The 27,984-nt window shown below is 48.9% G+C and overlaps 1 protein-coding gene across 3 annotated transcripts; it reads right to left on the bottom strand.

Moving 5' to 3' along the window:
* Window positions 1-34: 34 nt before the first annotated feature.
* Window positions 35-23,631, bottom strand: NUSAP1 (nucleolar and spindle associated protein 1). 3 transcript variants are annotated; one of them, XM_040412825.1, is made up of 12 exons: window positions 23,443-23,631; window positions 21,609-21,677; window positions 20,002-20,163; window positions 18,362-18,461; window positions 16,408-16,500; window positions 16,209-16,321; window positions 15,353-15,403; window positions 7,098-7,264; window positions 6,197-6,363; window positions 3,073-3,189; window positions 1,441-1,543; window positions 35-190 (listed from the first exon to the last, which is right to left on the bottom strand). In XM_040412825.1, exons 1-11 carry the CDS (start codon window positions 23,533-23,535, stop codon window positions 1,476-1,478), a joined length of 1,200 nt encoding a protein of 399 aa, XP_040268759.1. In that variant the 5' UTR covers window positions 23,536-23,631; the 3' UTR covers window positions 35-190; window positions 1,441-1,475. The 3 variants fall into 3 exon arrangements, with proteins under 3 accessions (XP_040268759.1, XP_040268757.1, XP_040268758.1); XM_040412823.1 differs by having other exon boundaries at window positions 35-193; window positions 1,444-1,543; XM_040412824.1 differs by having other exon boundaries at window positions 1,444-1,543.
* Between the last annotated feature and the right edge of the window lie 4,353 nt (window positions 23,632-27,984).

Below are 27,984 nucleotides of genomic sequence, written 5' to 3'. Positions count from 1 at the left end.
TAAAAAATACAGACAAAAATGTTCCACTCTTTTTAAAACCAGAAGACTACAATTTAGGAAAGCGGTCAGTGGAAAGTTCCATTCTCCGTCTGGTTTTCTAAAGGACGGCTACCCCTCTCCGTGATCCCAATGTCTTGTCCCTCTTGGTCTTTCGGTCCCGCTCTCCTGCTGGTTACGTCTGTTCTCTCTGCTGAAGGACAAAGAAAAAAGGTCATGTATGGAAAGAGAGCGGGCAAAGCAGATCTTACAACTAGCTAGTACCTTAAAGGGGTATTCCACAGGATAACTCCGGTCATTTCAAAGGGGGCCCAATTGTCTTGGTCGGGTGGGGGTCCCAATGCTGTAATATTCTGGTTAGATGACCAGAATACCCCTTTTAATGAAAGCAGGGTTTTTCTAACTGGTTCAGTCATGAAGTAGAACTGTGCGCTTTGAGTGATATTACCACTAGTGCTGAGCGAACTTGTGTTTTCAAGTTCGACTTGCAAGGATCGGATTATCCAAAAATCCCGTTATGGTCCGTTGGTAGCGGAATCCATAACAGAATTCTTAAGATAACCCGAACTTGTAACGCTGAGCTTGAAAACACAAGTTCGCTTATCCCTAATTACCACTACTTTCAATTCAGCCTGGCAAATAGACCAGAAGTTCCCTGCAGCCATCCCTTTCCTTTCTCCTCTCTGCCGCTTCTCAGAATTATGACTTTTTGGGAATTTTAACTCACTGATTGACACTTTTGCGAGCACATGAGGGTCCAGAATAGGTGGTCCGTCAGAGGTATTAAAATCTATGTCAGGAAACTGGCGGAAATATACACTAGCTCCCTTGCTGGGGTCTATATCTCGGACCTGCACAGATGCACCACAAATATTAAAGAGGCAAACAAGTAGGGAGAGATAAGACCGACATGTAAGACAGCAGCAGTCTCAATAAATGTCGGAGAACTTGCGTTGCCTGGGAGCGACGTGCGTATTGAAAAACGGGGCAGGGTGGGCCATGTTGTTTTGCTAAGGAGCCCTATGAGATCTGTTTACACCCCTGTCAGGCACTCTAGGAGTCATTTACTATCCAGAAAGACGCCTATATTAGGCGCGTTTCTGGCGCAAAGGTTATTTGCTCCGCAAATCTGCGACTTTTCTCTGCTCACGCAGGTCTAAAAAAAAACTGGGAAGGGGACGGACCGGCAGGCCCATCTCATTATTTATTTACACCTATCTAGGTTTGAAAAAAAAAAAAAGGGTCTAAATGTAAGACAACAAGGAAGCCGTCTTACATTTAGACTGGCGCTGGGATACGCTGAAGTTAGATAGAAGCCGGCGCCAGCTATAGGGTGTTATTAATAGATGACCCCCTAATCCCCCACCCATCTACAAAATGGCAAGTGTGTCTCCTGTTTAACAGTCATCGTTCATTTCTAGGTTTTGAAATGCCATTAAATTACTGGTGGAAACGGGAGGCTGCTTGTAGGTATTCTTCTAAAATGGACGACTTGCTCTGTTCTTCCTCGTTGTTTTCTTTAGTGTCTCCCCAAGGCTAAGCTTGCCTTTAAATAGGATTTATGGGGAGAAAAAGCCAACAGAATAGAAGTTATATAAATGAGTAGAATATAGAATAGTGAAACACTACAGTGAAAACGGAGTGCACAGATCTATACATCTGGATCACATTACTGTGGAATTGTAATGCTTGATGATAATGATTGCCATTCCAAAACAGTCTCTTGGTCATAATTGCAGTATTAAAAAAAAAGTGGATAAATGGAGTTGAAATGATTTATACTTCCTCTTTGGAGTCCATGATAAATTTTGGTCCCAAGATAAAAAGAAATACTGTGCAGAACCCGTGGAGCTTGAACAAGGTTTTGTCAGATACCATTGACTGGTTGTTACAAAAAGTGTTGTGTAGCAACTCCTCCATGCATGTACACCTTGGCCAAGCAGGCATGTGGTTCTCAATGGGAAAGAGGGGAGCAAGTTGCTTTGGTCCTTTTGTTGACTTCATCTGTCAGAGGAGAGTCAGGAGATCCCCCAACCCTCATCCACACAAACCTGGCCAGTTCCACCAAACTTCAAGCAGGTTTGTGCCAACTTTACTCATATATATTTGAGTTTTTATAGAATGAATTACAAGAGGACGTGTCTTGTCCTTACAGAAATCTAACTATCTGCGTAACTTTGCAGGTTCATCATCTCTGGTTCCTGCGCCGTTTAGTTATCTTACTAGCCGCCTCCTTTTGACGATCTGTAACTGGTAATTGTTCAGTTGATCGGTCCCCAGTGCTCTATGTCAATGGCTCAGATGACAGTCCATTGACACTGAGCGCTGGGGACCCCTCTCCTGGCAGTTCATGGTTATGGGACGTCAAAAACTGCCTGCACCAATAGCAGGTCAAACAGGAGAGGAAAAGAAAAGAAAGCAGCACCAGAGTTGGCATTAAAGGGGATTTCCAGGCTTTTTATATTGATGACCTGTCCTCGGATAGGTCATCAATATCAGATCTGACACCCGCCCCGATCGGCTGTATGTAGAGAAGGCACACGCCATGCATGTGTGCCGTCTCCTGTCTGTCTATGGCAAGCAGGAAGAGAATGTGCCTTCTCTTTCATACAGCTGATTGGCGGGATCCTGGTTGCCGGACCCCCTCCGATCTGATATTGATGACTCTATCCTGAGGCTAAGGTCATCAATAGTAAAAGCCTGGACAACCCCTTTAATGAGGCTGCAAAAATTAAGTAACCAGTTCTTCGATCATCTTCTCATTTGGAGAGATTCCTCTGGAATGTGTTACTTCATAATCCATCAGACCCAGATGACAATGAGGTCCCACTTCTGTCTACTGGTGAGAACTTCTTAACCGTACCGGTTACCGGAGATTTGGTTTCTAGGAGATGGTTCCAGCACACATGAAGAGTTAAAACATAGTAGCTTTACTGAAGACGTGTGAACATAAACTGCTTACGCGCTTAAGACTCTCAAAGAGTTCTTAATCATAGATATGACTGTGCACATCAATACTAAGCTGGTTAACGATGTGTGTTCTGCTGCTTTATGTAATAGATATAAAACATTCACCTTTGTGCGGCTGATATCCTAGTGGCCGTGCCAAGCTTGCCTGGAGGTCAAACTTCATCTTTTTGGCATCTTTTGGAGTTTCCATGTTTTGTGCAGTAAATTTGAAAGGTGTTGTTACTACAAGGAAAGAAAAGACAACACGAAGAACATTAAAAGGGATTCTGTCACCAGGATTAACGATATAAATATCTACATATGCAGTGCTCCAGACTAAAAAAAAAAATACCTAGTAGCCATTGGCTCCTGAACTGAAAAATTTAGGAGCCAAATCAAATTTTTAGTCGCCAAATCGAAAGCGAATCAAAATTTTGGGATCGTGACAGCGCTATGCCGATACCAAAATTTTCATTCGCTTCAGTCAACATAAATACCGCGCAAAAATAAACAACACCAAAAAAAAGCCGCGTGCATTTCGCATTTTATGAAACGTTCGGCCCATAATATTACAGTCCTATCTTATTTTTTGGGGTGACTAAAAATGGCGAATGCTCACCGCATAGGAGAAATTTTTTAATAATTTAATAGTTTGGACTTTTCGGACGCAGCGCTATGTAATATGTTTATTTATTTATTGTTTATATATTTTATATGTAAAATTGGGAAAGGGGGATTTAAACTTAATATTTTAGGGAACTTTCACACTAGCGTTTTTCTTTTCCGGCATAGAGTTCCGTCACAGGGGCTCTATACCGGAAAAGAACTGATCAGGCATATCCCCATGCATTCTGAATGGAGAGCAATCCGTTCAGGATGTCTTCAGTTCAGTCATTTTGACTGATCAGGCAAAAGATAAAACCGTAGTATGCTACTGTTTTATCTCCGGCAGAAAAAAAACTGAATATTTGCCTGAATGCAGGATCCGGCATTTTTCCCCATAGGAATGTATTAGTGCCAGATCTGGTATTCAAAATACCGGAATGCACCCGAACTGAATCCGGACCCATTCATTTCTATGGGGCTGTGCACATGAGCGGTGATTTTCACGCATCACTTGTGTTTTGCATTAAAATCGCAGCATGCTCTGTTGTGCATTTTTAACGCAACGCAGGCCCCATAGAAGTTAATGGGGCTGCGTGAAAATCGCAAGCAAGTGCGGATGCGGTGCGATTTTCACGCACGGTTGCTAGGATGAAAGTCTATTCACTGTATTATTTTCCCTTATAACATAGTTATAAGGGAAAGTAATAGCATTCTGAATACAGAATACTAAGTAGAAGGTCAATATAATAAACATTATATACACCCCAGTATAATAAACATTGGTGGCGCAGTGTGCCCCCCCCAATATAATAAACATTGGTGGCACAGTGCGCCCCCCCCAATACCCCAGTGTAATAAACATTGGTGGCGCAGTGTGCCCCCCCAACACCCCAGTATAATAAAACATTGGTGGCACAGTGCGCGCCCCCCCAGTATAATAAACATTGGTGGCACAGTGCGCCCCCCCAGTATAATAAACATTGGTGGCGCAGTGTGCCCCCCCAACACCCCAGTATAATAAAACATTGGTGGCACAGGGCGCCCCCCCCCCCCCCAGTATAATAAACATTGGTGGCGCAGTGTGCCCCCCCCCAGTATAAAACATTGGTGGCACAGTGCGCCCCCCCAGTATAACATTGGTGGCGCAGTGTGCCCCCCCCCAGTATAAAACATTGGTGGCACAGTGCGCCCCCCCAGTATAACATTGGTGGCGCAGTGGGCAGCGCCAATGAGGGTTAAAAAATAAAAAAAATATGAACTCACCTCCTCCAAATGATCGCGTAGCAGCCAGTCTCCTGTTCTTTCTTCAGGACCTGTGGTGACATCACTGTGCTCATCACATGATCCATCACCATGGTAATGGACCATGTGATGAGCTCAGTGACGTCACCACAGGTCCTGAAGAAAGAACAGGAGACTGGCAGCTACGTGATCAATTGGAGGAGGAGAGTTCATATTTTTTAACCCTCATTGGCACTTCCCACTGCGCCACCAATGTTTATTATACTGGGGGGGCTGTGGCCACTGTGCCACCAATGAAGATAACTGAGCTGTTAATACAAATACAGGAGGCAGGTGCCGGAATCAAATAGCCGGCACCCGACCTCTATGACGGGGAGCTGCGATCAGCGGCAGTTAACTCTTCAGGTACCGCTCCCTGTCATAGAGGTCGGGTGCCGGCTATTTAATTCCGGCACCCGCCTCCTGTATTTGTATTAACAGCTCAGTTATCTTCATTGGCGGCGCAGTGGCCACAGCCCTTCCTCCTCCTGTCTCTCTTCTTATTGGCAGCGGCAGCACAGGGGGGAGAGACCCCTTCTCTGCGCTGCTGAGAAGAACATCGGCGACGGGGCAGAGAACTATTAGCTCCTGTGCCCGCCGCTGTATTGAGCAGAGCTGTGGCGGCGGGTCTAGTCGCAAATGGCGACAAGACTAAAAAGTCTTGTCGCCATTTGTGAATTCTAAGTCGCATTGGCGACCATTTTGGTCGTCATCTGGAACCCTGATATGTGTCCATTAGTCTTCATGCAGTGTTTACAATGATCCCACTGTTTATGCTCTGTGTGCCTTATATTCTTATAAAAAGCGATCTTATTCATATGTAAGTCACCTCTGTCAGGAGCCCAAGGGGTTGTCCCACGATCTCCTGGAGCCCAGCCGCGCCCATCGATCCGGAGCCCAGCACCGCCTACCACTTAATTTATTCACTGCACTATCCTGACGTCATGTAATCTCTGCTCCGTAGTCTCGCGCAGGCGCAGTGGACACTGTAGTCTGCGTCCGTGCGGACTACTGGCACCAGCTTCAACTTGTCCACTGTGCACCTGACAGAGGTGACTTACATATGAATAAGATCGCTTTTTATAAGAATATAAGGCACACAGAGCATAAACAGAGGGATCATTGTACACACTGCATGGAGACTAGTGGGCACATATAAATATCTACATATCGTTAATCCTGGTGACAGAATCCCTTTAAGAACAAAAAGTCAAATCGGACAAAGGGGAATTAAAATGGTTTTGGCTTTTGTTAGTTTCGGTGTTCCTCAGTTTTAGACTTCTAAGGAAACCGGACACAAGGTGGCGCAACATACAAAGGACTAGGTACTGGGTATGTGGACGCCGAGATCTTCTCCATCTACCTGCTGAAAGGTTCAGGTCTTCAGGGCTGTTTGTGGCTTTGATGCTGCTCAGTGGTAAACTTTTTCTTGGTGCACTGTTTGTACTGGGCACAAAAGTAGAAGATTTCCTGGCAGGTGTCTTGACCAGAGAGTACTTGTGTTCATTGTCCTTTGTTGCTCCGGAAAACCTGCATGAAGAAGTCCATGTGAGGTCCATCAGACATAACATAGCTGAATTTACTGCATTAATAAAATCACTTTAGGGCGGGGTGAGGACATGGTTTTATTTTTCTTATACACGCTCTTATGGCACTGTCCATTTTATCTAGTGCCTGCGGCCTGCCACAATAAGCAGAAGAGTCATACTTACCAACTTCCCGTCGCCCCAGTCCTCTGCTATGGCTCTGGTCTATGTTCTAGTCCCTGGGATTGTTTACTTCCGGCACAACATAGGCATGGTCAAGTGCTCCCCTGCAGCCAATGCCACAAGTGGCATTTCACCGCTGACGCCAGTCATTGGCTGCAGCAGAACACGTGACCATGTCCATGCTGCACCGGAAGCAAACAAAGCCTGTGGATGTACACCCCAAGTACTAGGACCTGTGGATGTACACCCCAAGTACTAGGACCATCTACAGATGGACCGTGGACAGGATCTAGAAACATTGCAGGCAAAACAAGGATTTTGGGGGAGATTTATCAAAATTGGCTTAGTTGCCCAGAGCAACCAACCAGATTCTACCTTTCATTCGCCAAAGTAGCCCTGATAAAATTAAAACTGAAAGCTAATTGACTGATATGAGCAACTAAGCCCTATGCAATCCCTCAGCCCGGCACTGAGCATCCCTTTATGATTGCAGTAGAGGATGAGATGTATAGCTACTTCACAGCTGGAAATTCAAGTTCTCATATGTTCATTTACCTCACATTCATTTTAGAAGATGAATACGTAGATGGCTTAACACCAGATTTGTCAACCAGACAGCTCCTTTTGCGTCCAGATTGTGGATTTGCTGGTGTTTTTGCTGAAAAGAGGTTCCCGATCTGTGGTACTGGACTCAGAAGAGAGAATCTATTCTGCAAGGATTTCTAAAGAGGAAAAAGAAAAGCGGAATAAACTTCAGGTCGTTACTTGGGAAGGCCATAATATACCATATCTATATTATGGATAGGAGGATCTTCACTAACTAGACTGTTCTCCTCGTGTTTACATGATATACTGTATATTAACCACCTAACTGTTTTACCTGAGCTCAGCTCAGACTGTGGGAAAAGTACTTAACTCTTCTGCCTGAGCTGAGCTTTAGCTGCTGATATGTCATGAATAGTAGCAGCTAGAAGCCGGCAACTGGTCTTGTTTAAAATAACAAAATGACAGCTAAAGTCCAAGCAACAGAGCAGATACCACTGTTAGAAATCGGGTCAGGAATGATTACAGGTAAAACCTGCTTTTACTTTCAGCCACATTCACTGCATCCCAAATTTCTAACAGCGATATCTTCCCATGTACTGAAGATATTGCTGTCTTTCTGGTATTGTCTGAAAGCTTAGAATGCCAATACAATAGCTCTTAGCTGGTACCAAACCAGAGATATGAGCAGCTAAAGCAAAACACACTGTCAGCCTGGCGGAGGTGAGGGAGCAGCTGCAGGAGGAGAGGAGAAATAGTAAAAGCATATAGAAATGTGACATTACCAATGTACAGACCCACATAACAAACCACACTGAAAAAAAATTACACAAAATAATGTAAAAAATTGTTTTTCTTTTTATCTTTCCCACTAAAAATAAAATAAAAAAAGGTTATTTAATACACTATATATACACCCCAAAAAATGGTTCCTAAAAAACCTACAACTAATCCCACAAAATAACGACAGACATTCAAAATCTACAATAAAAGTGACATTTTTGGAGGGTTTTTACAATTTTAACGTGACTATTAGGAGGTTAATGTAATAATCCTATGAAGACATGGGGAGATTATTGCAAGTGTATGGATGCATGTCTGATTAAGGCTACTTTCACATATGCGTTTTCCTTTCAGGTTTTGAGATCCAGCAGAGGATGCATTTCTACTCTACATCCAGCTTTACAGTTTGTGTTTCGGCCTTTCGTTCCCTTTCCCTGGTGCTGCTTTAAAAAGTCCTGCGGTCTTCTGTGTCCCTCAAAGACAAGCGAGAAAAGGAGACTTTTGTATTACTTACCAGTAAAGTCTCTTTCTCGCTCTTCCTTGGGGGACACAGGAAACCATGGGTATAGCTCTGCTCCCTAGGAGGCGTGACACTAAGTGAAAGCTGTAAGCCCCTCCTCCATCAGCTATACCCTTCAGGCCTGGAGAAGAGACTGCCAGTTGCGTGTCCAAGTAGGGAAAGATAACCACCAACCGGAAAAAAGAACTGTCGAGCCCCAACGGGGGCAACCAAGCCGGAACCACAACTGTAACCAAATGAAGGGCGGGTGCTGTGTCCCCCAAGGAAGAGCGAGAAAGAGACTTTACTGGTAAGTAATACAAAAGTCTCCTTTCTCGCCCATATCCTTGGGGGACACAGGAAACCATGGGACGTTCCAGAGCAGTCCCAGAAGGGAGGGACCAGAACAAACTAGACCAACACCAGAGGCATCAATCAACTGCCGCCTGCAACACCAGACGGCCTAAAGCAGCGTCAGCCGACGCATGAGTATGCACCCAGTAGAACTTGGTGAAGGTGTGCAAGGAGGACCAAGTGGCCGCCTTGCAAATCTGCTCCGTAGAAGCCCGATTCCTCTGAGCCCAGGAAGCCCGACCGCTCTAGTGGAGTGAGCGGTAACACCAAGGGGCGGAACCTTGCCCTTGGCGAGATAAGCCTCAGTAACAGCCATCTTGACAAAACGGGCGATAGCAACTTTGATGCCGCCATCCCTCTGCGCGACCCCTCCGGAACCACAAAGAGCGAGTCAGTATGCCTAAAGAGCTGGTTACCTCCAGTAAACCTTGAGCGCCCTGACAACGTCCAGGCGATGAAGCTTCCTCTCCCGCTGGTGGAAGGGGAAGGACACAAAGAGGGGAGAACGATGTCCTCGTTCAGATGAAAGGCGGAGACCACCTTAGGAAGGAAGGAAGGGACCAGACGAAGAACCACCTTGTCCTGGTGGAACACTAGGAAAGGTTCCAGACAGGAGAGTGCAGCCAATTCGGACACCCTCCGAAGAGAGGTGACGGCTACAAGGAAAATAACTTGCAGGACAGAAGACGCAAGGAAACCGTCCGCAGAGGCTCGAAAGGAGAAGCCTGGAGCGCTGAGAGAACCAGTTCAGGTCCCAGGGCGGTACCGGAGGGCGGTACGGGGGAAACGCGTGAGCCACGCCCTGAAGGAAGGTCTTGACAGGACCAAGGGGGGGCCAGTGGGCGCTGAAACAAAATGGACAGCGCAGACACCTGACCCTTCAAAGAACTAAGGCCCAGACCTTGGGCAAGTCCGCTCTGCAGGAAGGACAAAACTGTGGGGAGAGAAAAGCGGAGCGGAGGAATCCCCAGATCGGCACAGAACCCCAAAAAGGTCCTCCAGGTCCTATAATAGATCCTGGAAGAGGACGGCTTACGGGCGCGGATCATGGTGCAAACGACGTCCGCAGAAAAACCCCTACGTGTCAGGACGGTGGTCTCAACAACCACGCCGTCAAACTAGGGACCCTAACGCGGGTGGAAGATCGGTCCCTGAGAGAGAAGATCTTCCCTGGCGGGCAGCGGCCAGGGCGCGTCTGCCAGGAGCAGCATGAGGTCGGCATACCAAGACCGGCGGGGCCAGTCCGGAGCGACCAGAATCACCGAGACGCCTTCCGCCGCAATCTTCCGAAGGACCTTGGGCAGGAGTGGGATGGGAGGGAATATGTATGGGCGCGCGAAGCCTCGCCAAGGAAGGAACGAGGGCGTCGGCTCCGCAAGCTCCCGATCCCTGGCCCTGGACAGATAGGCGGGGACCTTGTGATTGAATTTGGAGGCCATGAGGTCCACGTCCGGTATGCCCCAACGAAGGCAAATGGCCTCGAATACCTCCGGGTGAAGAGACCACTCGCCGGGGTCGACGGTGGTGCGACTGAGGAAGTCCGCCGCCCAATTGTCCACCCCTGGAATAAAAATTGCAGATAGGGCCGGGACGTGGGGCTTCCGCCCAACGGAGAATGCTGGTGACCTCCCGCATTGCTGCAGCGCTGCGAGTGCCCCCCTGGTGGTTTATGTACGCCACAGCCGTGGCGTTGTCCGATTGCACACGAACTGGATGACCCTTCAGCAGATGAGTCCAGTGTCGCAGAGACAGAAGGGCCGCTCTCAGCTCCAGGACATTGATCGAGAGTTTGGACTCCGATGGAGACCAAATGCCCTGGACGATCGGGGAGGAAACACGCCTCCCCCAGCCCAAGAGACTGGCATCGGTTGTAACCACCAACCAGTTGAGTGGCAGAAAGGACCTGCCCAGAAGAGGGGACTGTAACCACCAGCGGAGAGATGACCGCACCGGAGGCGATAGATGGAAGGGATTGATCCAGAGACTCCGGCGATTGTCCCAGGAGGAGAGGATCGCCCGTTGGAGAGGGCGGGAGTGAAACTGCGCAAATGGGATCGCCTCGAAGCAGGCAACCATCTGCCCCAAGAGCCGCATGCAGAAGCGGAAGGACGGTCGACGGTGGAGAAGGAGACCCCGAAACCGCCCGACGGAGGATCAGGTCGTTTTTTCCGAGGGAAGACGTACCTCCGCCGCTCCCGTGTCTAAAAGCATTCCCAGGAAGACCAGTTGTCTGGAGGGGGGAAGGGAGGACTTGGGGAAGTTGATGACCCAACCGAACCTAGCCAGAGTCTCTAGAGTGAGATCCACGCTGGCAACCGCTTGAGAAAGGGACGGAGCCTTGATGAGGATATCGTCCAAGTACGGTAGCAGAAAAACACCCCTGGAACGGAGTAAGGCCAAAACCGGGGCCAGGACCTTGGTGAACACCCGGGGGGCTGTTGCCAGCCCAAAGGGAAGGGCGACAAATTGGAAGTGGAGGTCCCCCACGGCGAATCGGAGGAAGCGATGGTGACACCGGGCTACCAGAACATGGAGGTAGGCATCCTGTATATCGATGGAAGACATGAAATCTCCCTGCTCCAGGGAAGCCACCGCGGAACGGAGGGACTCCATCCGAAACCGTCGAAGGAGGAGAAAACGGTTGAGCTTTTGAGGTCCAAAATGGGCCGCACCGAACCTCCCTCTTGGGACTACAAAGAGGTTCGAGTAGAACCCTTGGAACCTTCCTCTAGAGGAACGGGGGTAATCACCCCCCTGTCCAGTAAGGCTTGAACAGCCGCGGAGAACGCAGCCCGCGCTTTTCGGGTCCCGCGGCGGGCGGGAGCGAAAGAACCGATCTGGAGGGAAGGATGCAAATTTCGATTTTGTATCCGGGAGGACACAATTTCGAGAGCCCAGGCGTCGGAGACGTGAGCCATCCAGACGTCCCTGAAAAGGAGGAGCCGGCCCCCCACCCGGGTGGGTGGGGGCGCGCCTTCAGGCAGAGGACTGCTTTGCTGCGGGTGTACGGGCAGCCTGTGGCCTGCGCCCGAAAAAACGGCTTCCTACGCTTATCCTGGGGAGGAGCCGAAGCGGCAGCTGTGGGGGGAGCCCCAGAGGCCCTGCGGGAGGACCGAAAACGAGACGCACCAGGGCTCCGCGGGGGGGCGCCCCTGGCTTGGGGTTGAGGAAGATGGGTGCTTTTACCACCCGTGGCCTCCGAAATAAGCTCGTCTAGGCGGACCCCGAAAACGGTAGCCCGCCAAGGAACGTTTGGAGGCAGCGTCCGCTTTCCAAACCTTCAGCCAGAGCTCCCTCCTGACGGAAACTGCCAGGGCGGAGGAGCGTGCAATAAGGGCTCCCGCATCAAGGGAGGCCTCACAAACAAAATTCCCGGCCCGAATAATAAGCTGGGCCAAGGAACGTAGTCCTGGATGGGACGTCCGAGTCCAACTCCTGTTCCAGCTGCGCGCCCCAAGCAGAGATTGCTTTACCTGCCCAAGCAGAGGCAAAAACCGCCTGAGAGCAGAACCGGAGGCAGCAAAAATGCCCTTGGAAAGGGTCTCCATGCGACGGTCCTCCGCTGACTGAAGAGAGGAGACCCGTCGGGAACAGGGATGGCCATGTTCTTTGACAGCCGGGCCACAGGGGGGGTCCACCTTGGGTGGGGACGACCAGGTGGCCACGACATCGGCTGGAAAAGGATAGCAATGTCCAGCTTCTTGGGGTTGACAAAACGGGCGTCCGGGCGAGCCCAAGCCTTAGAACACCACGGAGGAGAAATCCAGAGTGGATTGGAAAGACTTCTGAGGCCTGCCTGGGTCTGATAAAGGAGACGCTAGCTGCGTCAGAGCTAGGGGGGGTCATCTTGCACCTTAAAGGTGTCACGAATATCGGAGATGAGTTGACCCATTGCTGAGGCTAGCTTGGACGGCAGGGCCGAGTCCATTTCCAAATCTGAAACCGCCAATTCACCTCAGAGAGCGAATCCTTTGGAGAGGAGAGGCCCGTCCTGGGTGCGCACGCGTGGCGGGGGAGAGGGAGGCCTCTGAGGAGGAGGCTCGCTCTACTCTAAGACGCTTCTGAGAGTGCCTAGCTCTGGAGGGGTCACTAAGAAGAGTGAACCCGCTGCAGCGGCAGAAGCAGTGGACCCGGAGGGCGCGACAGTAAGAGTGGCGTCTGCGGGGTAGGCGGGCCTGTCTATTAGGCGGCCCACGACATGAGTGAGGCTTTCCACGGCCTGGGACAGGGATCTAGCCCAGTCCAGGCGGGTCAGAGGAAGCAGAAGCGACACAGCGTGGCGACTGAGGCTGCGGTGGAGCTCGGCATGCAGTACAGTGCGGATCAGACTGCCCCCAGGGGAAGGGTTCCCTAAAGCAGTACAGGCTGGTACCAAGGCTTGGCGGCTGCAGAAGGGTCTGACATGGTGGAAAAAAGATGTTGCACTTAAAAGCGGAACAGGGATTACACCCAAGCAACAGTACTGGTGGCACGGAGGGGGTTAACAGTCCTACAGACCCGGATGATGCAAGCGGCAGCAGCAAGGGGGAACAGACTGAGGAGGCTGTGGAGGAGAGGCAGCAGCACGGAGATGAATGGCTTCAGGATCGGACGGCAGAGAGGATTCCACGCAGCACTAAGAGAAGTGGAGCCCGACGAAACCGGAAGTAGCGGAGCGCATGTAGGAAGCTCCGCCCCCCTCTGCCGCGCTGAAGGAGAAGCTGAGCCGCGCGTGCGCGGCAAAATGATTTTAACCCCCAAGGTGATGAAGTGCCGGCCAAGATGAAATGGCGCCGTTCGCGCCAAGTAAGCGGCCCCCGCCGCGCCTGGATGTGGCAGACGGCCTCCTTGCCTGCAGCCGTCCCCTGAAGGCAGCGTCCGTGCCAAGGACTTGCCCAAGACAAAGTCCCCCCCATATGATGCCCGGAAACGGTCCTGATATGCCCATGGGGGGGGGGCAGTGGTGGGGGTGTAGCAGCGGTGGGAGGGAGGAAGGGGAGGCTGGAGCAGCCACTCTCACCATACGCTGTCTTCGCCCTCAATCCATCCAGCGGGGTCGCCCCTTCAGCTCCTGGCACCGCAGTGGCAGGAAGCCGGGGGAGGGACTTGGCGTGCGGGCGACCCTGAGCTGGCGGGACGCAGGGGAGCGAGGCTGCCCTGGTCCACCTTGTCTTCTGTGGGGGAGGCGCCAGTGCGGAATTACCGGCACTGGCGCAACTCAACCCCGGAGAAACAGAGGGGTCTAATGCGCCTCTGTTGTCCCTGTAGAGTAGAAAAAAAAAAAAAATCGAATTAAAACAACAAATAACGCAAAAAATAAAAAATTATAGGAAAACAACCCTGCATAAGCAGGGGGTGTCTTGCCTCCTTGGACACTAAGCAAAAAACTGGCAGTCTCTTCTCCAGGCTGAAGGGTATAGCTGATGGAGGAGGGGCTTACAGCTTTCACTTAGTGTCACGCCTCCTAGGGAGCAGAGCTATACCCATGGTTTCCTGTGTCCCCCAAGGAATATGGGCGAGAAAATAGGATTTGTACATGAGAAATAGGACCTGTATAATGCATTTCTTGCAGAGTCCATGCGAGACAACGCTCCCACCCAGTTATTCTGCCCGTCTTTAAAGGTTATCACACCTTTTAATGACTGCATTTTACTAATTTTGGGCTTTATTAAAAATCTTCTTTCGTAATAAAGATCACTTGAAAAAGCATTTTTTTTACTTGCCTATAAAATACTTTTCTCACCAAGTTCATTGGGGGACACAGAAGACCATGGTGTACAGCTGCTTGCCACTAGGAGACAGTTACCTGAAAAAAGGCGTACGCTCCTCTAGGGCTGAAACGATTACTCGATTGAATCGAGTAATTCGACAGAAAAAAAAAAAAATCATCGATGCAAATTTTTTGCGTGATGTGACCACGGAACAAGAGTGAAGCGCTTGCTATTACTTACCGCTCCGTGGTCACCCCGCCGGCCCGTACCGCGCTGCACTGGACCCTGACACATTGTCAGGATCCAGTGCAGCGCGCGGAGAAGAAGAAAAAGGAGCTGTGAAGCGGCGCCCCTACAGGAAAGGTAAGTATTTTATTCACTGGCGCTGGAGACATGGCACTGAAGGGGGGACGGCCGGCAATGGATAGCATGGAGGAGCTGATCTGATGGCAGTGGGGGACATGGCAATGGATGGCATGGAGGGCTGATGGCAGTGGGGGGAATAGTGGAGCTGATGGCACTGAGCTGATCACATAGTGGGGAACGAAGGGTGTTTGGGACTGATGGCAGGGGGTCTGATTAGTTCTTATAAAGGAAAACAGTCTATTAATTATTTTTTTTCTTAATAGATTATTCGATTAATCGTAAAAAATAAAATCAATAAAATACTTGATTACTAAAATAATCGTTTACTGCAGCCCTACGCTCCTCCTCATGGTTATACCCCCTCCTGCAGACACTGAGCCAATGAATTTGTATCAAAGCAATAGGAGAAGACAACAAAAAATAGTCAGCCAAAACCAAGCAAAGGTCATACCCTTCTTTAGAGGCTATGGACACCTTTGGATCAATTTTTTAGGAGTGCATTATTTTGGGCTAAAAAATTGTTTATTTTTGTACACTGTACAGAAAACTAGACATCATTGTGCTCATCACTTTACCTTCCTATTGCTGCTTGGAGTCTTCTGCTGGTTAGAGTTTTTAGTAAGCATCTGCATGGCAGGAAAAAAAAAAAAAATGTTAACCACACTTTATACTCTAAAATGCTAATCAACCTAAGCACTGAGATACTCTAGAAAGTACTCGGAAACTGCGGCGGGTAACCACGAGTCAACCTGTGGAAGTTCATGCTACTAATCCATGGCAGAAATGGGCCAAGGGCTAGCCTCGGATTTCTGAGAGCATACTCTTAGGCTGGGTTCAGACCTGAGCGTCTTTGATATGCGCGTTTAACGCGCGTTTTTTATGCGCGTTTTTTGCAATAGTAAACGCGCGTTTGTGTGATTGACTGCAATGTCCTATGGCCACAAAAGCGCTGTAAAACGCCCCAAAGAAGCTCAAGAACTTGTTTGAGCGTAGGGCGTTTTTCAGCGCGTTCAAACGCGCTGTAAAACGCTCAAGTGAGAACCAGGGCCATAGGGAAGCATTGGTTTTCATGTGTTGAGCGGTTTACAGCGCGTTTGAACGCGCTGTAAAACGCTCAAGTGTGAACCCAGCCTTAGGGCTCACAGTGATTTCCTCACTTTATCTCACTGTGATTTTGTAGTAAAAAGATCAGAGAGGCACGGAGCATTATCAATCATGTTACTGCTCCGTGTCTCTGCTGTCCAGTGCGCGACTTGGCTGTCTTTCACGAAGATTACCCGCACGGCACCCAGTCGTGTGAAAGAGCCCTTACAGAATTGAAACCTAAGTTTGGAGACACACTTGAACCTCTGGTGGTTTTTGGTGTCACCTGAACGCTTATGTACTAGCGGAGCAAAGACCCGAGAACAAGAACATGGCAGCTGTACACACCTTGACTTCTTGGATGGAGCTGCTTATGGCATCTAGTCGCTTCTGCTTTCTCTCCAGGTATTTGTCGATCGACTCCATCTTTTTGAAGTGGGCCTCATGCACCCTCTTGAAATCTATGTTGAATACAGCAGAAATATTTTATGTAATGATAGAAATCATGTAATGTGAGGAAAACTTGCATGTTAAGTGTCTGACTTACTCGGAGTTGACGGTTTTGATCCAGACTTCGATACAGTGGCGCTCTTTGGAATCTTTCTGCCCGTTTTTTTACCAGAACAGCGCCTGCGTTTACCTGCAAAAAGTATGTGTCCTTTCATAAAATGTATGGATATTTATGCTATAAACTTCTTTTCCCCCCTCCCCTGAATCAGCACTCCTTCCCATGTGGCTCAGGTGCTTTTTAATTAGCAGAAGTCTGCAAAGGGTCTATAAATTCCTACCACATCTCAGTTGGAGTTCCTGAGAGGCTGTGAACAGGTGAGCCATTTGCACCAGTTAACATGCGGCGCTGGACGGCGGCCGTCTCTGCTTCTGTGCCGTGCTGGTGGAGTGATGGGACCCGGGGCCCATGTGGCCTCACTGTATAGTGGGGCTGCTGTGCGGCTGCTGCTGGATCCCATTGCCTGCTGGAGCGGTGTGGAGGTGTGGTGGTCGCCGCACGGCTCTGCGCCATGGTTAGAGTAGGTTCCCACTTAAACAAGAGTCAACCTTGTCGCGGTAAGTGGGCCTATGCGCTTTGATCAAACTGTATACTAATTGTCTCTTTATAGGGCACAGCAAATGATTGATAGCATCGCTGTATAGCCATGTTTTATCATAAGAAATGCTGATAATTGAAAACAGTTGTATATCAGAAGCATAGGTATGAGGATGTGCGATTTAGAGATTCTCTCTACATATCCTTTCATAAAATGTCTGCATTTATTTAATTGTATGTAGTGTGGAAATACAGTCAGTCACTCTTCAAAGGAGCATTCCCATGACTGATCCTGAGAATCAGGCTTCAGGTGGATTCACACAGATTTTTTTATTGGGTTCTCCCGCACTTTTGTGGCTTGACCCGGGTTCTCCCGCACTTTTGTGGCTTGACCCGGGTTCTCCCGCACTTTTGTGGCTTGACCCGGGTTCTCCCGCACTTTTGTGGCTTGACCCGGGTTCTCCTGCACTTTTGTGGCTTGACCCGGGTTCTCCCGCACTTGTGATTTTTGGTGCATTTCGTTTTTGCTGTAAAAATGCCTATGACAGCAATGTCAAACTTGTGGTCCTCCAGCAGTTGCAAAACTACAACTTCCATCATGCTTGGACAATCTACATGCTCGGAGTTGTAGTTTTGTAACAGCTGGAGGACCAAAAGTTTGACATCCCTGGTCTATGAGAAATATGAAACGCAGGACACACAAGCGTTTTTGCTACTTGCATTTTGGTTAATTAGGTGACTTTCTTTGAAAACAGCCACATGCTGAAGCTTTTGGTGTTTTGACCTCCATAAGGAACGTAATGCCAGAATAAACACAATTATTTAGAGAAGAAAAACAAAACCAAAAAACAGCATATAAACTACATGTGGTATAGAAAAATAAATAAAAATAAAAACACACTAGCGGTTTCTATGGTGTTTTTTGAGTGAACATTCATGTGTCTAGAGGCCCAGCTATTCCCTATTCTTGACAGACTCAGAGACGGTGGTGTATAGGGGTTTTACCAGTTGCACTCCTACTCATCAGATTTATTGCATATTTAATCAAAAGGAGTTTTGTAGGAGAATTGGAGAAATATCCTTCAGTTAAGATGTCATTGACATAGGACATCATTTTGACGTCCTGTAAGCAAACAATTGTCACATCTTCTCCAAACAGATCCAAACCCAAATAAACTAAGGGTACATGTAGCAGCATTGCTGTCAAAAATTTCTGCAAGAATAAATTGTGTGGATTTTGGAGGGAACTCATATTAATGGAGAATGCCACTTAATGGTGGCGCTTGACTGCAGGTCCATGTGTCGGAAGTGAAACTTACAGCCGCTACGAGCCGACGTACAGTTCAGGTATCATTTTTGATTCAGAGCCTTCACAAAAATCTGAAACTTTTTGATAGGGACGTGATAAATATATCCCAAAGACTTAACCATAAGTGTTACTTCTGAAGACACATACTTTGCCTTCTTGCAGTGTCTTCTGTATTCCCGGCACTGCTCTGTTGGTTCTGCAGCACTGCAACAGACGTTTCTTCTGCATCGCTCCCAACTTCATCTGCCTAGAGATCAGTACAGGTTAGCCATTGAGAGGAACCAAGCATGAGAAGATATGGTATCAGCAGGTAGTGTCAGGTCCTCACACTCTGCGTGCTGTGCTTTACCACAGCAGAGTATTATGCAGATAGCCTCTGCAGCTCTGCTACGTGCACACCAGAACACGCTCCTCTTCTGCGGCACAGCTTCCAACCAGAAGATGGTTGTATTAGCCTGGATCTGCCAGCCACTCCACATTTACAGGGCAGCGACTCACTAGTGTTACAGCTGCACATGTCTTCCTCAGGGCAGAGGTGACAACCATTGGTCAAAGGTCACCAAGGAGTACAGCTTCATGGTAAGGAGGAAGCAAATCAACAGGCAGTGATACGGGACTACTTGGAAGTCATTTGGGGCAGGGCCCACCTGCCGGTCAGGATTTAGGAATATCCCATAGAATGAATATCTGTGGTAAGGCCTGATGCATGGACACCAATTATATCAGCTGCTCAATACTAAAGAAATCCTGAAAACATGACTGGCAGGTGAACCCTGAGGACCACTGATTTGGGGGACATCCTGGCTTGTCCTGTAGCTGGGACTGATCTATTAGCCCCAGTTACAGGGGGATCAGGCTCCAGGGTCTCACTGCAGAGCTGATCTGGGTCTGCTAAGACCCAGCAGCCCATACAGTTACCAGGCACCTTATGATCCAGCGATTGCTGACATGGCCACTTCCTAAACTGTATACATGGCACTTGTGCAGCAATCAGGAAAGTAATAAACCATCCCTGCTTTCTCTATGGAAAGTCTGGCTACCACTGTCAACAGGCTCCTCGTTCCAAGTGAATTGGCCTGAGCTGCAATACCAAGCACAGCCACTATACAATGTACAGCGCTGTGCTTGGACAGCTGCGAGGAGATGAGAAGACCCTAGCTGCAGGAGGACTTCAGATTTCTTGAGGTGTGGTGGACACCTCCCAATCTGAGCTCATCTGGATTTTCACTTTTTCTAAACACTTATCAGAAGTGCTCTTAAAGGGGTTTTCCTATCTCAGACAATGAAACATATTGCTAGGATATGCCCCCATGTCTGATAGCGATTAGACCCGCACCTACACTGAGAACGGAGCCGGGAAATGAACGGAGGGCACACTGCGCAGCCGCCCTCCATTCATTTCTATGGGGCCGCCGAAAATAGCCGAGCGCTGGCTCGGCTATTGCTGTCTGCCCTGTAGAAATGAATGGGAGCATGGGCCGCGCATGCACGGTGCGCTCCCATTCACTTCTATGGGAGCAGCTCTTGGTGGTGGACAGACCCCAGGAAATCCAGGGTCCTCCAGCCACAGCACTCCCCGCTTCGCGATATATTCCCATTGTCTGAGATGGGAATACCCCTTTAAGAGCACATGTAACCTAATACACGCAGCACTAGCTTAGCTTTATAAATCAGTTCAATATTCATGCGAGAAATTGGAAATCTTTCAGCAGTTATAACTATGTTTTTTTGGGCTACAGATGGACACGGTTTCTATTCAAAACCCCAAAACCCACAGTACTTGGTACCTGAACGGCTTTCACTTTATGTTCCATCTCTAGACTGGAGTCCACAAGGGTTTCCTTTTTCCCCCGACCACGTCTGTGCGTAACATGGCACGTGGAAATCTGCTCTTCTTCGTCCGGTCTGACTTGCGAGTCATCAGTCAGGGTAGAGTTACTATCCGAATCCTAGATACAAGTGACACATCAGCTTACAGTTACTAAGGCAGGGAGGCAAACAGTACAAAAAGATTTTTAAAAAACGGACAAGCCTCTACACAGGCGACCTCTAGCTGCAAGTGAGGGAAGTGCACCTTCCATATCCTCCATACCCTTTGGCTGGGCTTGGAGTGGATTCACAAGAGGTGACAACCTAGACTCCTTTACATGTACCCTTCATTTAGGGTCTGTTCCTGGCTTATAAAACTGTGTAAAAAAAACTGAAAATGGAAACCCGACCTCTGAGGGCACTTCACTCCCCAGAGTCAGATATTGATGACCTATCCTGACGATCGGTGATCAATACTGTAATCCCAGAAAACCTCTTTAACCATGAAAAAAAAAAGGCCCTTTAAAACAAAAATAATAATTCAGGCTGGTTACCCCTCTGACAGGGGTGGAGAAAAAGTGAAAATCCAGATCAGCTTGGAGTAGAGGCCAACGACCTCCTCCTAGAGGCCTCCAGAGGTGGAGCTCCTTATCTACCAGCACTTCCAGAGGAAGAACAATATAATCAGTCTCGCTCTTCAGAGATAAGACATTCTTGCTGCCAACACTTTCCGCTCAGCAGGAGCGATCGCATGTGCCAGGAAACTACTTATCCTACTAGTAGTAATGACTGAGCGCCAGCCAAAAAACACTAAACACTTGGCTTCTAAGCAACCTTGAAGATGACCTGTCCCATCTATGATGTTCCCTTCCTCTATTATTACTCATAGAAGTTCTGAAAGGTTTACTAGCAGTTTGCGATAACGGTTCAGCTGAGTGTTACCAGTTGTGGGCGTATCCCCAAACTGGTAAAACCCATCTGGACCTTCACTGCAAACTGCTAGCAATTCATAACAGAGGAACGAGACAGTGGGAAGAATAGATGCTCCAGAATTACATGGGGGATGCAGACCTGGCAGGAGAGGGGACCGCTTCTCTTTAAAAGGGGTTGTGCCAAATTTTAAAGTTATCCGCTATCCACAGGAAAGGGGATAACTAACTGATGAGTAGGGGTCCGACTGCTGGGCTGCCCTCCGATCACGAGAATGGGGGTCTCGTTCGCTTCATTCAAACTCTACGGGACCCCTTACAGATAGCGGAGTACAGCGCTGGCACTCCCATAGAGAATGCTTGAGCCACTGCTTCATCGAATCCGGGGAACGGGATCCTCGTTCTCGTGATTGGTGGGGGCACCAGTAGTCGGACCCCCACAAATGAGTAAGTTATCCCCGATCCACTGCAGCCAATCATTGGCCACAGTATGAGAACAATCAGACTAGTGACTGGCTGCAGCAGTCACGTGCGGTATACGGGCACGTCACCGCTGCAGATCTCTCTATTCACATCTCAATATTTATGCCCTAAATTTCAGGACAAGAATATCCCTTTAAATGAGGAGAAATAAAGCTCTCTGGGGTCAGACTTACACTGCCATTGTTGTCGGTGATGAGGGCCGGGTGAAAGTGTTTCTTCAGGGCTCTGAGCAGGCGGTCAGCCTGTAATACATGGTATAGATAAGCAGAGTTAGGAATAAGTACAACCTAAGATGGATCATCACAAGTACATTAAAGGGGTCTTCCACCAGCTGGATAGTATACTCAAGATAGGTCATCAATATCTGATTGGTAGGGGGGTCCACTCCCTGCGTTCAGCTGTTTGAAAGAGACGAAAGCACAGCACCACACATTGTATAGTGGCCATGTTTGGTATTGCAGCCAAGGCCCATTTGCTAGGCCACATGACCGGTGAATGTGACGTCATTGGCCTAGAAAAAGGCCTCAGTGTTCACCGGTGTCATGGCCTCTGGTGCCAGGGGTCGGACTCCCACTAATCAGATACGTGATGACCTAGCCCGAGAATATTTTACTCCCTGTAAAAAACATCATGGCGCTATACAATTGTTCAAAACTTAACAACTTTACTAGAAGATAAAGCTCTGTGTACTGTATTTCTCACTCTATAAGACGCACCCTCCCACACACACAAAAGGCGCGTCCAATGGGGCGAATTCCAAGGAGCATCATGGAGGTGCTCACTAGTACAGGAGGAGCGGGAAGCAGTGAATGCAGCGCTCCCGGGGTCTGTACTCACTGCTTCCTAGTCCTCGGCCGCCCGCTGTGCTGTGACTGCGCACAGAGTGAGGACGTCGGCGCTCTGTGACCCCACATTGTGCGCGGCAGAAAGAACAGGAAGAGCGCTGGATGTGAGGAGCAGGAGAGGGAAGTGGATTATTTTTGTCTGATCGGGGGTCAGATCTGAGGTCTGATCGGGGGTCAGATCTGAGGTCTGATCGGGGGTCAGATCTGAGGTCTGATCGGGGGTCAGATCTGAGGTCTGATCGGGGGGTCAGATCTGAGGTCTGATCGGGGGTCAGATCTGAGGTCTGATCGGGGGTCAGATCTGAGGTCTGATCGGGGGTCAGATCTGAGGTCTGATCGGGGGTCAGATCTGAGGTCTGATCGGGGGTCAGATCTGAGGTCTGATCGGGGGTCAGATCTGAGGTCTGATCGGGGGTCAGATCTGAGGTCTGATCGGGGGTCATTCACATTGAGGCTCTGATTTGAGGTCATATTCACATTGGGGGTCTGATAAAAAATATTTTTTTTTCTTATTGTCCTCCTCTAAAACCTCGGTGCGTCTTACTGGCAGGTGCATCTTATAGGGCGAGAAATACGGTATATATTTAGAGGTTTTGGAGTTTACGGCCCCCACCCCTCTAATATCTATATGTCCTAACAGGACCTGCAGTATGGCAAAAATGCTAATTCGGAGATGATTATCTGCTACTATCTCCCTCAGATCTTCAGTGATATACCAGTGCATTATAAAAGAAAAAAAAGAAAGAAAACAAAAATTATTTAAAAAGTTGGTAAAAAAAACAAAAACAAACAAACATTCTGCGGTATCTCGCTGTTTGCCACAACTTGTATAAAGGATAACACGTTATTTATACCGCCCCCTGAACAATGTAAAAAGACAAAACGCAAGGAGAGAACGGAATTGTTCTTACCCCCCCCCAAAAAAATACGTCTCATGTAACCTAAAATGGTACCAATGAAACCACATCGCACCCCGCAAAAAACACACTGCAGACAAGTCGGGAGGTTTTGCTGCGGTAATTGTGGTAAGATATATCCATTTTGTGTGAACACAGCCTTAGACTACTCAGCAGCAGAAAGGCAGTGACGGTTGTGGCCCTGCTCGGTCAGACTGCGACATTAGAGATGACATCTGTCGGCGACAATGCGCACGTCTCCTCACCTTCAGATTGGCCTTCAGTCCGGCCGCCTTCGCCAGCCTCCGTAGCTCGGGGTACTTCAAGGTGTCCAGCTCTTCCAAAGAAGGAGCCTCCATGGTTATTTACTACTCTCCGGCGGGCAGGACGGCAGGTAAACACGGCGAGTTTGAAATTGAGCGCGTTAGTGAGGACTTTGATTCAAACTCATGCGTCCCGGCACAGGATTGGCCGGCGCGACCACGTGATCCAGAGGGGTGGATTTAATTGGCTCCTTTCTGACTGGCGTCGTCGTATAATCATACAGCAAGACGTGAGCTGCCTGGAGGGGAGGGGCTAGAATGGAGACGCTCCTGGTAGGGATGACGTCATGGGAAGAGGCGGGGTCTTGTAGCTAATGGGCGGGGACTCTCCGATTTCAGAGGAGGAAGCGTCGGCGGCGACGCACGGAGATGTGGATTGTGGAGAGAAGAGAGCGGTGGACTGTTATAGGGCAGTGCTGTATGTGGAGCAGAGGGGCGTGACTTACATGGGACTGGCTGTTGGAGGGAGGGGGAGTATTATTTACATGGGACTGTGTGCTGGAGGGAGGGGAGTGATGCCTTTACATGGGACTGGATGTTAGAGGGAGAGGAGTTATGTTATTTACATGGGACTGGCTGTTGGAGTGATGTAATTTACATGGGACTGGATGTTAGAGGGAGGGAGAGTATTATTTACATGGGACTGTGTGCTGGAGGGAGGGGAGTGATGTCCTTTACATGGGACTGGATGTTAGAGGGAGAGGATTTATGTTATTTACATGGGACTGGCTGTTGGAGTGATGTAATTTACATGGGACTGGATGTTAGAGGGAGGGGGAGTATTATTTACATGGGACTGTGTGCTGGAGGGAGGGGAGTGATGTCCTTTACATGGGACTGGATGTTAGAGGGAGAGGAGTTATGTTATTTACATGGGACTGGCTGTTAGAGGGAGGGGGAGTATTATTTACATAAGACGGTCTGCTGGAGGGAGCGGAGTGATGTCCTTTACATGGGACTGGATGTTGTAGGGAGTAGAGTGATGTCTTACATGGGACTGTATGCACAGATCAGTGTAAGGGCTCGTTCACACAAACGTATTTTGCGTTCCGCATACGGAACCATTCATTTCAATGGGTCCGCAAAAGATGCGGCCAGCACTCTGTTGCTCCGTTCTGTGGCCCCGCAAAAATGATGAGTCCTTTCCTATTCTTGTCCGTTTTGCGGATAAGAATAGGCATTTCTAGAATAGGCCTCCTGTTCCGTTCCGCAAATTGCGGAAAGGCACACGGTCACCATCCGTGTTTTGCGGACCGCAAAAAGCGTCACGGTCGTGTGAACGAGCCCTAAGGCGGTGCTCCTAGCCAGTTGAAGGTCTGCACTCTGCTGAGCAGACATCTCCCCTCCGCTGATGTTTACCTCCCCGCCTTCTTATGTATGGGGGGCTTTATCCCACTACCACACCTATCAGTTACCTAGAAAGCACGGCTGGGGTCCTCCCCTAAATTACTCTCTCCACCCGCTCCTCATAGAAGGGGCATTAGGTTCTTTCCATTGCATTCTGCCCACTAATTAATGCCCCCCTCACCTTCCTAAAATGCATGCCCCACAATCAGCCTTCTGGCATAAGCTTCATACCTTTACACACACGCTCTGAACTGTAAGTACAGTAACATTTTAGTAAATCTAAAAGTAGATTTATCAAAACTGGTAAGAAACCAGTGTCAGGCAGCTGCTGCCAAGGCCAATAAGATAATGGGTTGCATCAGAAGGGGCATAGATGCCGGTGATGAGAACATAGTCCTACCACTTTACACATCACTAGTCAGACCACACATGGAGGACTGTGTCCGTTGGCTTCGAACTGCAGAAGCAGCAAATGTCTATAGCGGGGATCAGCAACCTCCGGCGCTCCAGCTGTTCAGAAACTACAATTCCCAGAATGCTTCATTCACTTCTGTGGGAGTTAGAGGAACAGCTGAGCAAGTTTGCATGCTGGGAGTTGTAGTTTCACAGCAGCTGAAGTGTTTCTGATTCCTGGTCTCCAGCCTGTACACCCTCAGGAGGTTCTCAGTCCTCAGGACCACCACCAAAGTTTCATCTTCACAAGTTCTTACATGACAGCACTGTTCAGACTGGCTGAGGATGTTGGGGAAGAGGAGTTAGATGAGACTCGGGTAGATACACACAGAGAGGAACAGGATGGCGCAAAACAGGTAGGTGAGCGTTTCTTCCATAACTTGCTTAGTCAAGTGGTTGACAGCAGTACACGACGGGTCTCAGGACCGACCCCTTCTTCAGGCAATAATAATATATACCACAAACTAAGAGAATTACTTACAAAAAAATGTGGTACAGCTAAAAGAGGGGTTGTCTCATCTGAGACAATGGGGGGCATATCTCTGGGATATGCCCGCATTGTCTTATAGTCGCTGACACCCGGAGCCCCACAAGGTGGTGGCAGGAGGACCCCGGTCCGGCCACCACCAAGCACTCTCCCCATCGAAGTGAATGGTGCATGACCAGTCACCGCTCCCATTCACTTCTATGGGCCCGACTGAAATAGCTGAGCTAGCACTCTGCCCTATAGAAATGAATGGGGGGCGGCTGCGCATGCACAGTGTGCCCTCCACCACTTTCAGGTGCAGGTCCCAACAGTGGGACCTGCACCTATCAGACAATGGGGGAATATCCTAGTGATATGCCCCCCATTGTCTGTGATGAGACAACCCCTTTAAGGCCACTACAGATGAAATAGCACTGCTGATAATGGCAACTCTAACAACATAAGGTACACAGTAAAGTTAAAGGGATTTTACAAGATTCTTTTTTACTGATGACCCATCCTCTGGATAGGTCATCAGTATCTGATCGGTGCCTGTCGATCAGCTGTTAGAAGATGCCTTGAGCGCCGCAGCCTCCTCCTAAATCAGAGACGTAACTGTACATCGGTCACATGGACTATTTGCAGCTCAGCCCCATTCAAGTCAATGTGGCCGAGCTGCAATACCAAGCACTGCCACTATACCATGTACAGCGCTGTGCTTGGAAAGCTACTGGGAGTCCACAGCGTCCGCCTGAAGGGACTGGTGCGGCCTCGAAATGCGTCTCTGTACTGATGTCAACCATTTTATTTAAAGGGGTTGTCAGAGTTATAAAAAAAAAAATATATATAGTACTGTAAATCTGATGGGCAGCAATATATAACCAAGCTAAGCAAGTTCTAGGCACAAAAATATATATTTGCTTATTTTCCTGGTTCTTTTCTGGCCCTTTGTTTACCGGCAATAACACCATCTCTGCCCCTCCCCCTGCACTGCAAAGGGAGTGGATACAAGTGCTGTCCTGAGTGACATGTCTGCCTGCTGGGAGAATCAGCAGCACGTTGTATTTGTAGGACTACAATTCCCAGCTGTACAATGACACTGCTGATACACACAGGATCTTCCCCCTACCTGTTCTTGTGCAATGCTCTGCAGAACTCCTCTAGTCTGTCGGCTCCTGTGCCCAGCATTTGTCTCCTCACTGCCTGCAGCTACTCAGTAAAGCCTTCGGCCCCAAGTCTGTGCAGCTGAAGGGGTTAATGTTTTTCCTCAAGAATCCAGGGAGAGCAAAAAGCAGCAGCCTGCAATGCAGGGGGGGTGTGGCCAGCACAGTGCCGCCTGGTGTACAGACACAGATCTGATCTCTCAGGCTTGTGCAGGAAACATCATCAGAGCAGGGAGAGAGGCTGACATCACAGGTCATGTGACCCTCAGTGAAATCTGAGAAAGCAGCAACTGGAGATAAAGTAAGTGAATTGTAAAGTCCTTACATTTGCCTAGATAGAAACATACAAAGAAAAAAAATAACTGACAACCCCTTTAAAGCAAGTTTTTGAAGAAACACGCTCACCTACCTGTTTTGTGCTGTCCTGGAGTTCCTGCTGTTCCTCTCTGACCCGACCGGCGTTCACTGGCATCTAGAGAGAATCCTAGGCCTGTGTTGGGGGTTGTGCACACAGCACAACATCAGAAGGTGAGGGGCTTTGGCCATCTTATTCCTCTTCTCTGCGGTCTTTCCTATGATCCGCTCTCTGTTTTAGTTAAATCGGATAGATATGCCAGTCAGGGAGTCTCCAGCTGTCGGCCTCACGGCATCACAACCCGCAACTCCGGAAGACCAGCCGGCGGGACCGAGACCGGAGGCCTCCCACACCCACCCAGCACGTCAAAGGAGGGCACGCCCCACGCATGTTTCCGATTTAGATACGCGGGCCATGATTCATGCTAGTCTTCTCGAGCATCTTAACAGAAACTTTGCTGAGGGTCCCGAAGAGGCTTTGTTCATCGGTCTCGCCCCCTTACTTCAACGTGTGCCGCAAGAACGGTGCTTGAGATGCATCAGCCTCATCCTTACCATACTTGATTTGTACGCTTCACCTGTATCAATACTTAGTGTATTCAAGATTGCGCATGTTATGTCCGCCTTCTACAAGTCAAGCAGCACCTGGTCCATGTCCACCACAGGCGGACTGCTAGATGTAGGGATATAATAGGGTGAGCT

This window comes from Bufo bufo, chromosome 11 (genome assembly GCF_905171765.1).
Source record: "Bufo bufo chromosome 11, aBufBuf1.1, whole genome shotgun sequence".
NCBI lineage: Eukaryota > Metazoa > Chordata > Amphibia > Anura > Bufonidae > Bufo > Bufo bufo.
Note: the sequence above shows the minus strand (reverse complement) of the source record. Positions and strands in the feature narration are given on the sequence as shown.